The 15,849-nt window shown below is 52.9% G+C and overlaps 1 protein-coding gene across 1 annotated transcript in view; it reads right to left on the reverse strand.

Annotated features, from left to right (window-relative positions):
* Positions 1 to 15,849, reverse strand: part of CDH23 (cadherin related 23) — a 207,754-nt gene that overhangs the window by 77,774 nt on the left and 114,131 nt on the right. The window contains exons 10-13 of the mRNA XM_075758935.1: positions 14,300 to 14,412; positions 12,089 to 12,277; positions 3,642 to 3,791; positions 2,716 to 2,874 (exon numbers count right to left, since the gene is read on the reverse strand). Coding sequence (XP_075615050.1) covers positions 2,716 to 2,874; positions 3,642 to 3,791; positions 12,089 to 12,277; positions 14,300 to 14,412 — 611 coding nt within the window. The remainder of the gene's footprint in view (positions 1 to 2,715; positions 2,875 to 3,641; positions 3,792 to 12,088; positions 12,278 to 14,299; positions 14,413 to 15,849) is intronic.

Genomic DNA, 15,849 nt, shown 5'->3' on the forward strand with positions numbered 1-15,849 from the left:
CTCTTTCCCCCCCCCCCCCCCCTTTCCATTTTCAGCTTGCCAAGCAGAGGGCAGCGGGGAAAGGAAAAGCGTGCTTGCTCCGCAGGGCAGGCTCACTGCTCTTCCCAGGTCGCAAAGAAAACCCCTTCCCCTCGCCTACATCCACCCGACCACACACAGCCAAGGGGGGCAAGCGGGTAAGCGCCTGCTGGAAGATGGGCAACCAGCCCGGGGTCTTCTGGGCTGCTAGGAGTAACTTCTCCTCCTTCCCCAGGACGTCAGGCTGGGCAGAAGATCAGCGATCTCCCATTGTCTCGGCCCCTCATGGTTTTAGCTGCTCGCCTCCCTACCGGGAAAGAGCTGCAGACACTGCTCTGCCCTGCCAGCTGTGCTTGGCCACCTCTGGCAACGGCTGGTGGGAAGCCTCCTGCCATCCTTCGGCGACCGCTTGCCCAGCCCACGCGCTCCCCTGTTCATCCCGATCTCATAAACCTCCTGATTTGCCTTTAGCGCCCTGGAAACCCATTGCCCCTCAAAATGCACGGTGCAAAACCTGCACTTCTTTGCACAAAGGGGCATTTTGCAGCACCGAGCAAGGGGGGAGCCAACGAGAGTCCCCTTTCATGGGGACGTCATCGAGTGGCCACCAAAGAACTGGGCACTCCAGGTGGCTTCCCCCTGTGGGGGAATAGCCATAAAGAGCTCCCAGCCAAGCAGAAAAGAAGGAATAAAAAACAAGCGGAGGAATTTAACAGCAAGGAAAGCAGGCGTTCAGCGGTGGTGTCCTTGCCCCGGTCCCTTTTGTGTGCGGCACGTGGGACAGTTTGAGAGGCACGGCGCAGACGGGCAGCGCCGTGGAAGCGAGCAGAGGGCTGCGTCTCAAAGGTGAGCGGCAGCAGCAGGAGGAGCCGGTACTTTACGAGGGTTGTTAAAAGTCTGGGATCAGCTGGGAGGGCAATCTGGATTTCAGCGCTAATTGCATCCATTCTGATTTATCATAGAAGATTCAACTCCTGGCATTTTGCGTTCGCTCCGAAATGCTGGCATAGCTGGAAGTTGGGGAAAGAGGAGACGCAGTAACAATCTCATTGTTTAGTGTCTGACGGCCTGACTAGCTAAACATCTGCTTGAAATATTAATAACTGTCAGATGGGAACAGCTCAGGGGCTCTATACAGTTTCACACCATCTGTTTGTAGAGTAAACACACTTACGCACAGGCGCATACACCCAACCCTTTTGTCAGGGCTTTTATTCGCTGGATCGGCACGTCTGCGTGGGTGGGTGACCGGGGGCAAGGTGAGGTCCAGGGAGGCAGCAAATTCTTCTACGACTAACAGTAACAGAGTAACGCACCCAAAGCTTAGCAGGGGTTTTCATAGAATCCCAGACTGGCTTGGGTTGGAAGGGACCTCACAGCCCATCCAGTGCCACCCCTGCCATGGGCAGGGACACCCTCCACTAGCCCAGGTTGCCCAAAGCCCCATCCAACCTGGCCTTGAACACTGCCAGGGAGCCAGGGGCAGCCACAGCTTCTCTGGGCAACCTGTGCCAGGGCCTCAGCACCCTCACAGGGAAGGATTTCTGCCTCACATCCCATCTCCATCTCCCCTCCTGCAGCTTCAGGCCATTCCCCTTGGCCTGTCCCTCCCTGCCCTTGTCACCAGCCCCTCTCCAGCTTTTCTGTAGCGCCTTCAGGGACTGGAAGGGGCTCTAAGGTCTCCCCGGAGCCTTCTCTTCTCCAGGCTGAACAACCCCAACTCTCTCAGCCTGTCTCCATAGCAGAGATGCTCCAGCCCTCTGATCAACTTTGTGGCCTCCTCTGGACTTGCTCCAACAGCTCCATGTCTGTCTTGTCACGAGAGCAGAGTGGAGGTTTGATGCTCCCCTCTTTGATATTTCCCATCCCAGATGAGCTTTGCTTCCTATTTAGATTGTTTTTCAGCACAGCGTTTGTTCTGGTTCTTGCTGTGCCCCACAATGGCACCGACATAGACCGTCATCACCCTCCTGCCCCGGGAAAACTCACCAGGGATTTTGGGTGCTCACGCCAACCCAGGAAGGAGGGACAAGCTCTATGGAAATGCCCCGCTATCGTCACCACCTGTCTGCCGCACCACCGTTCTGCTGCCAGCCGTTTAACACCACACTCTGCTAAATACAGTCGTGCCCCTCTTTTCTCCCTCCTTCACCCTTTTGTTGGTTCAGTTGACCTCAGCTGTTTCCAAACAGGGCAGTTCTAAAACTCACATTGAAAGATAAATGTTGGGCGTTCACTCTCACTGATGAAGCGACCAAGTTCATTAGGTACCAGAGCATCTGTTCTCATAAGAAGTAAGGCAAGAGAGAAGCAGGGAATACACGACGGGACACAAGCCATGTACGCAACTGAAATACTTAGTGGATCCCATGCAGAGAGGAGGAGGGAGAGGCAAGGCCATGACCGCCATGACCAGTATCTGCAGGAGAAACTGCTGTCTGCAGATGAGACCTTTCAGTGCAGGACTCTCCTTGAGCTCCCGGCGTGGTGGGAACCACACACACATCTCCAGAGATGAGGAAAGGTCAAAGCTCCAAAATCTGCTCCAAAAGCCCATGGGAGGGCTATACGCCATCGCCAGCATCTCCCACCGCTCCCTTACCAGGCTCCCCAGCCCACCATCTCTTGGTGACAGGCATTGCGGAGCCACATGCGCGCCAAGGACATGGCAAAGAGAGTCAGGATGCTCCTACTCACGTGGACCTGGAGGACGGTGGTGCCCACCGTGGTGTTCTCAAAGAGGCTGACGTTGTACAGGGCCTTGCTGAAAACGGGGCGGTTGTCGTTCTCGTTGATGAGGTTAATCTTCACACGGGCGAAGCCAACGTGGTCTGGGACGCTCTCATTTGCAAAGAGCTGAAATGAAGGAGACAGTTGGAGACACCGTTTGCGAAGCTTGGGAGAGTTATCTATTCTTCTTCAATGGAGAAAACAACGCTCTCCTGAGATCCCTCACCAGATGAGCCAGCTCAGTGCTAACCACCAAAGCATGAATGCTCAAAAAAATAGAAAAAGCCCCTCCCTTCTCCCTTGGGAGCTGCTCAGCTCTGGGTGACCTCAGCCCTTGGGCGAGCCAAACACCCTGCACCACCTGCCCCGAACAGCCCCAGCCTTCACCTGGAAAACTGGGGAATCAGGACCTGCCCCCCCCACCGCAGCCTGGAGCAAGGGTAGGAAGGCTTTTGCTCATCTTTCTCCACCAGCGGTATGAAAAAGCTCCTCTGCCAGGACTAACACGGCTGGCGTGGTGTGAGCCTCCTTTGCCTTCCTTGTGAATTTACAGCTCAGGCAGAGAGTGGGACAAAGCAAGAGGCTGAGGAGAGCTGTGGTGCACTTAAAACAAAGTTTTATGCTCTATAAAGCTTTTACAGCCCTGTGACATAGCGAGGGGGAACGCGCTCTGCTGAAGCTCTTGCAGCTCAGCCTTTGGATGTTGGAAAGAGAGAAGGCACAGAGCAAATCTCTTCCCTACCTCCTTCTTTTCTTTATTATATTTCCATTTTTTGGGCCATTTTGTAATGCTCCAGAGTTTCATAGTGTGGATTAGAGAGAGGAAGACAGAAACTTGGTTAACGGTCACTCTTAGGTGACTCTCAAAAACACGCACAGGGGTGCAGCCCTACCGAAAATTTGTAGCGAGGAATGGTCTCAAAGTCCAGCGGCACTGCCACGCGGACGCGGATGTCCGCCTTCCCCTGGATGGAGGTCGGCGAGATGATGAAGTGGTTGGAGTTGTTGCCCACCAGGTAAACCTCAAACACGCTGTTGGGTCCCTGGGAAGGGAGAGAGGAAGGCTGACAGTGACAAAGGAGGAGGGACCTGGCGCAGCCGCTGGGTAAGGCTGCGGGCACCCGGGACGAGCCTGGGGGCGAGCGCAGGACAAAAGCACTGACCCGACCACAGAGCCTGTGCATTGGGCACAGACCTGCCTGCGCCAGCAGCTTGGATGCAGCCCTCCACCTTCGGATGCGTAAAAATGAATACCGTGCAGGTGCCGGAGAGGCAGGGGAGCGTTTCTCTGCTGGCATTTGGTTAACTGAGTCATACACTTCGGCACTGACCTTAAGCACTCTTTGTTGTGTTTTATTATACGTGTACAACGCGTATGATTTCTATAAATCTTCTTTTCACGTGCACCCGTTTTATACGAAATCTATGTGCACATGAAAGGAACGTATCCCTGGGATAAACCTGCACAGCACACGGCTGGAGGGAAAATCCCTTTTACTGTTTAGAGATCCACGCACAGTATCGCACGCCGGTGTCTCATCACCTCGTGCTGGGGGGCACAGCACGGGTGCCTCTCCCAGGCAGAGGGCTCTTTCCACTAAACCAGCTGGGAACTGGAAAACTCCTCCTCTCCCAAGACCTGGCCGGCAAAGCAGCAGGACCACCGACATACCGGCAGCAGCATTTCAGGGCCCTTGCGCCGGGCACAGCACCCCTTCCCAAAGCACGGCCCAGCAGAGCACATGAAAAGCAAGTTCAGAAGCTGCCAGAGCCGAATTTCCAATTTTCCCCGAATGACCTCCCTCCTATCAGAAAAAGGGACCAATTAAATGCACGAAGGGGCACTAATAGCAAAAGCTGGCTAAGCGTGACCACCCAGAGCCGGCGACACGAACACAATCCCTGCTTGCCCTCCTCCTCCCCGCACCCCCCGGCAGCCCCTTGGTGGCTGGCGGAGCGGGGGGCAAGCTGAGCATCTCCGGCAGAGCCACACGGCAGGAGCAAGCCCCGAGAGCACCCACGGAGCCACAGAAGCGAGCCCCGAGGGCACCCACTGCCCCAGGAGCCCAGCAAGGCTCAGCAGAGGGGCGATGGGGAGCCAACAGCCCTACAGAGGAAACAAAAGGGACGCGTCTCGGGGCAGACTTAGCTCCTTCCGCAAGCTGTTTTGCTGGCAAACTGGGAAATGCCAATGCCAGCACGGGCGAGGGATGCTCCCCGACGCCGGTACAGAGCCTGGGAGGGCGTAGAGGATGCGGAGGATGGCAGGAGAGAGCATCACTCCCCAAGCCGTTATTTCACACCCTAGCCTTAGGATGCCAATTTATAGCAAACCACCATTTTCCACCAGCGACAAAAAGCCATTTCATTGAGGAATTTCTGCCCAGCTCTGCTGCCGAGCCTTCGGTTTCTCTCTGGGGGCCCGGTGCTCTCCCCACAGTACACGAAAGCACCTTTCGTGGCAGCGAGACGCGAAGGATTTTCTTGGAAGCCGGAGAGGAGTGAGTTTGTTGGAGGCACGAGATAAAAGTTGAAACATCAAAAGCAATCCAAGTGTTTGCGGGAAGAGAGCCGGGTGGATTAATTCCCCTCCAGCTGGGGAAGGAGATCAGCCTCCAGATACCCACCATCCCTAATTACCAACCCCTTGAGTGCCTCAGTCTCCCCATGTGAGGTCTGGAGAAGGGGAATACATCTGCCTCTCGGGAAGGCTGCTGCGAGTTGCCATTTATGTATTTATTCGGCTATTTATTTTTTTGTTTCTGCCCCCATGCTGCTTTCCTTGCTCCTAGATCCCGGAGCCTGCGAGCCCCCTGCGGATGGCTGAAAGCAAATCTGAATATTCAAATTGTTATCAGCTGCCCAGCAGAAGGGGCTGGCTCAGCCCGGCTCACAGCTAGTACCCCCCCTCCCCGCTCCGCAGGAAGCCACAGGGAGCTGCTTACACTTTCCTCACCCCTTCCTACCTGCTCCCGCCACCCAGAGCAAACGACAGATCTGAAACGTGTTCGTGAAGAAGAAAAACAAGCGCTGTCTCCCCAGGCTCGCAAAGGTCCTGGCGTGCGGTGGTGGGCTCACGGCCGAGCGTCATCTCTTCGCGGTGCCGAAGGATGGGCACGGGATGCACGGGTGTGCTATCGGTGCGTGACGTGCTTTACCTGCTCGTTTCCCCCCTCCAACCCCTTTCCCACTGGCTCCTGTACCACTCGAGGTTTTTCGCATCACTGCAAACAAACCGGCTCCTTTGCCTTCCTTTAGAGGCATAAATTAACAAGCAGCCTGCCAAAGCTTAGCAACCCTACAATAATAAACCCGTCCGCACGCACCCTCCATCCGAAACAAATTGAGCCATAAAGAAATGGGCTTCGGAGGGAAGTTCACTCTCGCACAAAGCCGGGACACGGCCGCATGTTTCCCAGCTCGTCTCATCCCGTGCCAGCGCACAGGGCCAGCGCTCGCCGTGGCTCGAGGCTGCTGCCTGCTGCCTCCTTCCCGGCAATCAAACCTCCTCCCAGCCGTAACCAGCGCCGCAACTGATGGAAATTTCATGTCAATTCAGCTAAAAGACAATCGTAGCTGCAGTTGGGCATAATCATTACTTCGTTCTTCATGTGCGTATTCCTCGGAGCATGTAATAGCAGCCGTATCGTGTCCCTGCTGCCACAATGCCAGCATCAACCTCATGCCGATATCTGGCTTCCAAAAAAGCAACCGCTGACTGACCTACCTCAGATGCGTCGTATTTAACCAGTTTGTGATGGACCGGTTTGCAAGCCCCACGTGCGCAACCCCCATCTTCAGATTTAAGGGGGCTGGAGCAGAGGGGAGCCTATCCCTGGGCACAGCTAGCACAGTGCGGACCGGCAGGCAAGGGCAAAAGCTCAGGCGTGAGGCTGTGAGATGCCAGGAGGTGGGTACGTGTGTCCCTCCAGAAGTCCCAGACACCGTGTGGGACCTGCTCACGCACCCGCTATGAATCATGGCCAAAATTTTGCTCTCCCAACCTGTAAGACGCAGTCAGAGGGCATGGTTCACCATGAATCAGGGAACCCCCTTCCCACATGGGGAGGCCAGGAGCAGCCACATCAGCTGTTCCAGCTTCGACTGAGGATGGATCATAACCTTCACCCTTGCTTTTTCACCCAACATCACCCACTGGCTTCATCCATCGCTCCCGCCCAGCCCCTTCCTCATGGGAGCGCACCTGGAAAAGCTTCGGAAATTACTCAGCCTTCCACCAGTCAAAGCAAGTATTTAGCATCACTTACCAATGGCTACACAAAAACTCAAACTTTAAAAAAAAATAACCCCAAACCCCAGAGAAGGAACCAACACTTCCTCAAGGACACCACTCGCTGAAATCACTGAGGTGCCTAGGTGGCCTGGAATCATTTTCAGCACAAAGGGAGCTGGATTTGGGAAAAGCAGCCTGGGATCCTCAGTGTTCTTCTCTTCACGCTGACTGGGGACAGAGCTCCTGTCGGTTCCCCCTACCCGAGCTCAGGCGGGGCTCGCTTTTCCAAAACGGAGCGCCCTGCCTTTCTGAAGCACAAAATCCAGCGCAACTCCAGCTTTCCTCCCAGGCACTTTCTAGACATGGGCTATTACCTACAAAAAGCCAAGGAGCGTTTAATATCCCTCATTCTGGCGAGCTTGCAAAGAAAGGAAAGTGCTAAGAGTTCAGGAGGGGTGGAGGAGGAAGGGGGAAAAAAAAAAGTGGTTTTTTTTTTTTAAAAAAGCAATTAGTGCCTCTTTGTACAGCTTGGCTACCTTATGCCTGGTTCTAGCTAGTCAGAGACAAATAATGCTTAATCCTGCCTTTGAAAACACAAGGCATAAAGAGGGTTATTCTCTCCACCCACTTCAAGACATTTAACTCCAGTGCTCTGAATAGCCCCTCCGGAGTTGCCCACCTCTCTCCTGCTGCCCAGCCAGCCAGTTCAGGCTCCCAGCACCCATTGCTTGCTCCCAGCACCCATTGCTCACCCAGCACCCAAGCACGACACCATCGGTGACCCATTCGAAGGCTCACTGGCCATGGGCGCTCGTCCCCTGCATCCCTAAGGACCTCGCTGGGGTCGCAGGTGATGCGGGATGCCTGGAGCAAAATGCTCCGCAGCCTTTTGGATCCTCCTCCCCACGGCGACAGCCCTTTTCTCCCCTCTTTCTGTCCGTCCTAAGCAGCAATCCTTGCCCGCTCCCCGGGGAGTTTTCTCCTTCCCTGCTCTCCCCAGGTTATCTGCTGAATTCCACACACGCCTGCACAGACGGGATCAATCCGAGGCTGCCTCGCCTTCAGCTTATCTCTGCTCCAAATGATTGATTTTCCCTCTTTAAGGGTAATTTGCTGGTGAATTCCATGTATTGCAAAAACCCCTGTGAAATCTAATTCAGCCCGACTGGCAGCTGGCACTTTTGGGAGAGAATACTCAAGCGCCGTCAATTCCCCTTTACAGTTCCTTGCCGTGTAGATCATATTTATAGTGCGCGTGCCTGTCATATGCATATATATGCTACGGATGATTCATGTATTGCACCTGCACACGCATGGGCACATGCGATATCCCAGTGCAAGTCTCTGATGCAGCTTTATGCGACAAAATTCCATGGCCTGGATTTTCTTTTTTTTTTTTTTGTTTAAAATTCACCATTTATCTTCCTCAATATGCTTATTTTGGAGAATTGTTTCAAAATGATTTTAAAATGTCAGCCCATCATACTTGTGCTTTATACAGCCTCTGCCCTTTTCTTCCTCTTCAGTCAACCGCGTCAAGGAAAATCAAGCGAAAGCCGCGGCAGAAGAGCTGGTTTCTCTGGCGTGCCCTGGGAAAGTACGCTCTCGCTTCTCTTAATGTACCTTTGTGGATCTTGCAGGGATAGGAAACTCAAACAGGGGATGCCCTGAAGGATGCTCTGCTCCTTTTCCTGCATGGCCAAACCCTTGCCTTCTCCCTAAAAAAACCTGAGTCATTCAAAGCTTTAATTTTCCGTCTCACACGCAAGATTTATTCGTCCCTGCTGATCTATCGCAACATTAGCGAGAGGAGAATCCAGCCCCAGCCCGGGAGTGCATATGGATATACATACCAGTCTTTTGTGGTGTCCGGTTGGGTATAGGCTCAGCCTAAATACTGAGAAACTTTCACAGATTTTCAGAACCAGCTCTCAAACGGCTTTGGAAAAGTATTCAAGTGGTTTGCTGCCTCTCTGGCAGAGAGAGAAGCTCAGCCGCACAGAGGATAACACTTTTTTTCTTGGTTCAAAGGAGGCCAGGTCCAAAACCCCGTGCAAACCCGGTGCACCGATTTCCCTCGTGTTCAAGTGTTTTCAATAAGCCATAGATAATACAAAAAGAAAAACCAGCTCACCCGGCTGAACCCCTCTTGGCTGCACCCCAAATCCACGTCTGGGGTCATCTCAGCTCAACCCGGGTGCATCCTCTTGAGACGCTGCCCGTCCCACCTCGCGCCCCCAGCCAGCTCTCCTTGGAGCCAGACCATGACCGCGTTTGAGGGACGGCAGCTGGGAGTTTGCGAGGGACAGACTCAGAGGAACGGGTTTCTCTTTGGAGGCACCCCGCTTAGATACCTCGTCCGAGACGTTAATGCCAGCCTAGCTCCAGAAAGGCACTTAAACACAGAGGTAAATTCAAGCGCGTGCTTTCAAGCGCGGTCTTGTGTGCAACGCAAATACATTTTTAAGTGCTTTGCTGAATCGTTTAATCTAACTCCTTCAAAAAGCAATCATTTAAGTTTGTGCAAAACACACCAGAAGAAAGACAGACCCAAAACCCACCATTTAAAAAGGCTGCGTGGGCCCGGTTACAAAACACCTTCTTGTTTAACGGCCTTGGCAGCCCACGCGGTGTGTTTTAAAGGCCAGGCCCACGCGACACCCCATTCCCCAGCTCTACAGAGACACAACCGGGGTGCGATGGCAGGTGGGTTCCCCACAACCACCCCACCCCATGAGACCCCTGCATGGGGCAGGGTTCAGGCATAGGTTGCTCCATCCAAGTAGGACCTCAACAAGTGGGAGGGCTTGAAGGAAAGGCATCAAAACTTGCTGGAGGTGCCAGAAGCAGACTGGATGGCTTGGCTCAAGAAAGAAACCAACCTCCCAAGGGGGTCTACCAGGACTTAATGACATAGATTGGGAGGCAGGAGACAAAACTCAAGGAAAACGATCTTCCTGAAGACTCTAGCTTTGATTTCATGTGTCTCTATCCATGTGCTCTCATTTATTTATTTATCTGCTCTCCCCGGAGACGTGTATAATTCTCTTCTTGTTTTCCTTTGCCCCTTACATAAATGAATCATGTCATCACCAGCATGAAGGCCGCGTTGGCAAAATAGCTTCTGTCAGCTGTGTCCTCAGTCACGTCCCTGCCTGAAGACCTCGGACCTCACCATCCCATCCCTCCACCCCTGCACCCACGGAGAGCCGAGAGGGCCTGGCGCCTCCTCGACCATCTCAAATCCAGATGCATTGCAAAAGCCTCGCAACTCTCATGAGGTACTTGAGCATCCAAAATATCACCGTCAGGCGACTATCTTTTTCACAACCTGGATATCCTCTCCCTATTTTTTTCCCCCAAAGCGCTACCTCGATGGTTAATCCAGTTGCAAGCATTAACGAGGGGAAATAAGACAGATCCACCGCAGGATAACGGAAAAAACCCCACCAACCAAGCCAATTGCTTATAACTTTCCTCCCTCCAGATAGTCCAAGACATCAGCTCTCCTGTGCTTCTTATCAGTGAAAATAATGCTACGGTCAAAGCAATCTGTGCTAATATGATGGTCTCCAAAGACGCGTACAGTAAAACTCCTTCAGACTCCCTCAGCGCAAGAGGTCCTCTCTCAGCAGTTTTAAAAAATCTCAGCCAATTCTTTTGGGGAACTCTCAGGAAGTTAAAGAAATACACCAACAGAATGAGTCTATTTTTTGCTGGTGCGATCGGGAAGGCAAGGCTATTTTTTATTCTCCCATTTTAAAATTAGCAAGGCTGAAAAGTGAATTCTTGAATGGGAATCACTCCAGTAAAATGAGCTTTTAACCAGAAATAATGACAGATCCTTCATCCTTCTGGCACAAACAGGAGTGTTACAATGCCCTTCAAGAACGGATCTGCTGACATCTCTCAGAAAGCACGACAGCGGCTCTATTCAGAAACTATCCTAAGCATCTGTCATATTTATATCTTCTTTATTAGCAATTGACATTTTCAAGAAAAAACAGTCTCTTTATCTGCTTAATAGCTCATCTGCACCTCTTCAGGCTGAACTCATAACTCTCGGATGGTGACATCATGTCACAGGTAGATTATGAGTTCTGTGTCATAATCACTTCACATGAAAAAAAAAAAAGGGGGATTTCTGGGTGGCTTTACGAGACACGGTGAACTCCACCTAGGGCTGGGGAAAAGCAAAGCCATCATTTCAGCCAACAAAGGCATCTTAGAAGATGCACATTTTAATAGACCCACCAGGATTTTGGGAGGGAGATGTTCCCTTTTGTATTCCTCGGTGCTATCACGTCGTTTACCCGAAGCACGGGAAACCATTCTGACAATGCCATTTATTCTGACAAACCCTCTCCCCTCATCTCTCGCTCGGCAGGAAAAGGAATAGGGAAGGCTCCGGCTACATGCTCCTGCCATTCTGAAGGATTTTGGAAAGTTCACCATGAGGTGTCAGCACTTGTTTGAAGCAGACACCACGCAGCGTGGCGGGGTTGAAGGGTGCCGGCACACAGAAGCAGCCAGACGTGAACCGCACAAGTCAAATAATCAGAGTAATTGAAGGCTGCAAGCCCAAGGCTGGAAAACATGCTGCAATCCCTACGTGGCACGGACCGGCGCGTAACAAATAGGAACTCCATTAACACGAAGGAGGAACAAGTCACCAACGCTCCCGGCTGGTTTGCAGCGATGAACTGGTATCCCAGTCCCCACCCCCCCCCCCGGCTTCCTCCAGCCCCACGCTAGTAGCAGGTATCTCTTACCTCCTCCCTGACAGCAGCGGTACCGGTCCCCTGGGAGAAAACCTCCTGCCTTTCTAAAACAGAATGGCAAAGGACTGCCCGACAAGAGCCCTCAGAAGCGGGCGAGAATCAGCATCCCACACAATCCTATTTTCTGGCTCTCGCTGGCCGTGCAATCCTGCCTGCATTAAAGCACACGCCGTGCCTGCGCTCTGGGGAGGGTGTCTGCACTGAGCTGAAAAAGGGGGTATCAGGACATAACCATGCACCTCATCGCAGGTTCATCACCCCAAAACCACACCAGTGCCACCCTACAAGGGATGGACAGAAGTGCCCGCGGCTCGGGGTACCTCACCTCGTCTTTGTCCTGCACCTGGATGAAGAGGGGAAGGGCAAAGCCCACCTGGGCCAGCTCTGGGATGGCCACGCTGTACTCCGAGCTGTTGAACTCGGGTGCGTTGTCATTGATGTCGATGACTAGGATGTTGAAGGTGGTGGTGACGGTGGCGTTGGAGGGTGTGCGGTCATCGTTCAGCTCTGTCCCCTGCAAGGAGAGAAGACAACAGGGCAGCCTTTATTTTTCAAAAGACTAAATGTAAACGAAAGCCTGCATGCCGTGAGTAGACTCTTGCAGCTTTTGCTTCCTCCGCCTTGCCAAGGAAGGGTGCTCAGTTGGTGCTGCCATTGCCCCTTAACCTTGAGCACCTTTCCACGCCGCTGACCCATTAACATGCACGGATGGTGACCCAGCTCTCCCATCACCCGTGCTTCAGACCCACAGCGCTCTTGCAAACCTTCCCAGGGGTTTAACGTCCCACTTGGGATGGCCGTGGCCAAGTGCTCGTTTGCCCCTGTCATGCAACGAGTTGTCAGAACTCGGAATCACGCTGAGGGATGAGTAGGTGGTTTCCTTGCCACAAGCAGTTAAACCAAAAAATTGCCTTGTGAGATGTGGGGGACAGTCCTCAAAATAAGGGAAGCCCCGATGGAGCAAAGAGCACTCCTATTTTCTCCTCTGCCATCTCCCGAGGTGGGACCAGGAGCAGGGAGCAAACCACCGTAGTACTACTACAGGGACAGAAAACTAGGGCAACAGAAGAAAACTAGCTTTAGACCTTAAAATAGGTTTGGCAAGATATGTCTAAATACAGAGCTGAGTCATGACTTCATATCACACCTCTGTCTCAAGAAGGACTTTAATTTTGCTTTCCCAAAAGGAAAGAGTGCAGATTTTATTGCCAGAGAAGCAAGACTTGTGGAACAGCCTTTTCAAGCAGAGTCCCTCCTCTTGTCCTTTGGATAATCTTGCTTTGCTGTGGGCACAGAAAAGCGACGCTAACATGACCCACACGGCTCATTGCTATTCACCGCTTCTGCACACAACAGCAGAACAGGCTGATCCGAACGAGGAGCAATCCAGCTGTATTTTCACTGCGCGCTCCAGGATGAGAGCAGCAGAGAACATTTTGGGTCCCAGGGATGCGGGCCGCAGAGGGTTGGCATTTGCGGGAGGATGCAAAGTTTGTGGGGAGAGGAAATCAAAACCTCTCGGATCAACAGAATATAGTTGGAACTGCATTATCATGCAGGCAGGAAAACGGGCAAGTTTTCAGGTTCACAAACCTTTCCAAGATTAAACAGATATTTTTGTCCCTATTAAAAACAGAAAATCCTCCCTCTCTCGATTTCTACTGAATTTAAACTATAAAAGCCCAAACCAAGAGATACCAAGGATGGATGCAGATCTCTTCCCCGTGCATAAAGCCCCACAGTATGACCTGCGCCTGGGACCATGGCTGCTAATTCCTCGCCCCTTTGCCCCCCGACAAAGCATTGCGCTTGCCAAAATGAGAAGGTGATGTGCTGGCTGCTGCCCTCCCGATCAATGACCCTTCCTACGACGCTGATTTTTTCCCCCACCCCGGCCCAGCAGAATCTATACTTCTAAATGTGTTTCCAAGCAGCTGCCCAGCTTGGTATTGATTTTAATTACAGGGCTGCGAGCGAAGCCGGGGAGCCGCTCTCAGGTGGGGCTGGAAGACCACGCTCCAGTGCCTTTTCTTGACGAGGCAACTTTCAGCATCACTCCTTCCCCATGCCCGCCGGCGCCGGGCAGATGCAGGCGATGCCCTGTTACACCGTTTTCTGCTGATATGACAAAGTGTTCCTGTTTTGCTGGGGTTTTGGGGGTGAAAGGTGGGAAATAGGCACAAGCGGGCACAGTTCAGGTGCCTGAATGTAGGTGTCTCGTGCTATTCGCAAGCCCAGGGCATCTGCACGCTGCCAGCAGACACAGCCGCAGGCAGACCTAGCTGGAGACCAGGCAGGGCACCAAAAATGACCTTATACATCCGTATAGAGGCGATCACATTTTGGGCCACCGTAGAAGGGGGCTGTGTTAAACATCTCGCTTGGCTTGGCCGGGGAAGGGCACATCACGGCTCTGGATGCTCACGGGAACGACGTGTCCCAGGTTTGTGCCTCCACCTCGAAGGACCTGTCCCCAAGCTGGGTGCCCTCCCCGTCCTGCTCTGCCGACATGCCTCCCGGCTGGAGGAGGTCTCACCTTCACCGTGAGGATGAATCCAGCACTATAGAAGGGGTTTTCCCGGTCCAGCGGCCCATTCAGGGTTAAAGCTCCGCTGATGTAGTCCAGCGCAAAGATGCTGTTGGTGTTACCTGAGCAAAAGAAAAGGCAGCGTGAGCACAAGCAGCTGGTACGGCCGATGCCAAATGGCGTGGCGGGGGTAACGCAGAGGGGGGAAGCAGGAGGACACGAGCCTCTTCCCCTGCCAGCCGCCATGCGTGACCGGACCCCGTGCTTAAGAGAGAGATTTTACAGAGCAGACCCGCTGCCAGGCCAGGAGCTCCAGGCTGGGCACGGGCTGCAGTGGGCTCTGCGAACCCTGCCCATTGTCTCGATGTGCTTTAAAACCTAACGGCTGTAACGGTTCTCTCCTCCTCTCACCTGCCCCAGCTCAGGGCTCAAAGCGGCGCTTTCCTTCCAACAGCCGATAAAGTAGCGAATGCTGCAGGCTGCTGAAGAATTTCAAAGGGTTTTTGGTTATTAAAATACGCAACAGCAGGGCCGAATCCAGGTGCTCCCCTCCGAATAACCGCCTGCATTCGCAGGGCACCGTGTCCCTGGGGTGGGCATGGCCTCTCTCTTCAAATACAAGAGTTAAGGGACATCAGTCCAGGTTAATCAGAGGAAGGCGCAGATGGATCAAGCTCACAAGTGATTCTTCACCTTACAAGCGGTAGTTTAACTGTGGGGGTCTCTTCCCAGAGGATGCTGAGGATGATAAAAGTCCACATGTATTCAAGGAGAGACTGGGAAGGTTAATCAAAGGAAAAAAGAAAAAAAAAAAATCTGTCAAATAACAGAGAAGCCACATGCAGCTCGGGAATTTTCTTAGCTGGATGTATTCAGTGCCAGGGAGAGCATTAGGGTAAGTACTACAGGCACTTGTCCTGCTTTCATGCTCTTGCCAGATGTGCTGACCTCACGCAGCTGCCTTGTTTTCCTCTACTTGAGCCAAATTTGGCCTCTGTGCCGGTCCTTACGTGCAAGCAACCAGACAGGGTGCCATGGAGGGCTGTGCTGCCTCCCGAGCATCCCATCCTCGGCTTGACTCCTCCGGAATTAGCCACCCAGAGAGGATTAATACAACGCTTGAATCTCACGGCCAGCAGATGCTAAAAAGATGAACGTCCTGCAGTGGGAATGCCCTTGCAACAGTCCCAGGTGCTGTCTCTGTCGGCCAGACAAAAGCAAGCAGTTGGTACACGGATCCCGGGATATCTGACGCCGGCCCAACACAATACCGGAGGAGGCTGCTGAATTAGTGATGACCAAGGAGGTTACACACAGGCGTATGGCCACCCGCACCACTACCCACATCGTCTCACCGTATGCAGAAACCCCTGACCCAGCCCCAAACGGGAGCGAGGAGACCCTGCAGGTACGCTATATTCATCCCAGTCAAAAATAAAAGAACCCCCCCCATCTTCTCAGTATATCTCAACGTGAATGAAACACACACAACATTTGTCATTTCCTTGGAAGGGAGCTGCAAGACAGATCTGCTGCCACAGAAAGTTGTTTCCTATCAC

The sequence above is a fragment of the Balearica regulorum genome, chromosome 7 (assembly GCF_011004875.1).
Source record: "Balearica regulorum gibbericeps isolate bBalReg1 chromosome 7, bBalReg1.pri, whole genome shotgun sequence".
In the NCBI taxonomy this organism is placed as follows: Eukaryota; Metazoa; Chordata; class Aves; order Gruiformes; family Gruidae; genus Balearica; species Balearica regulorum.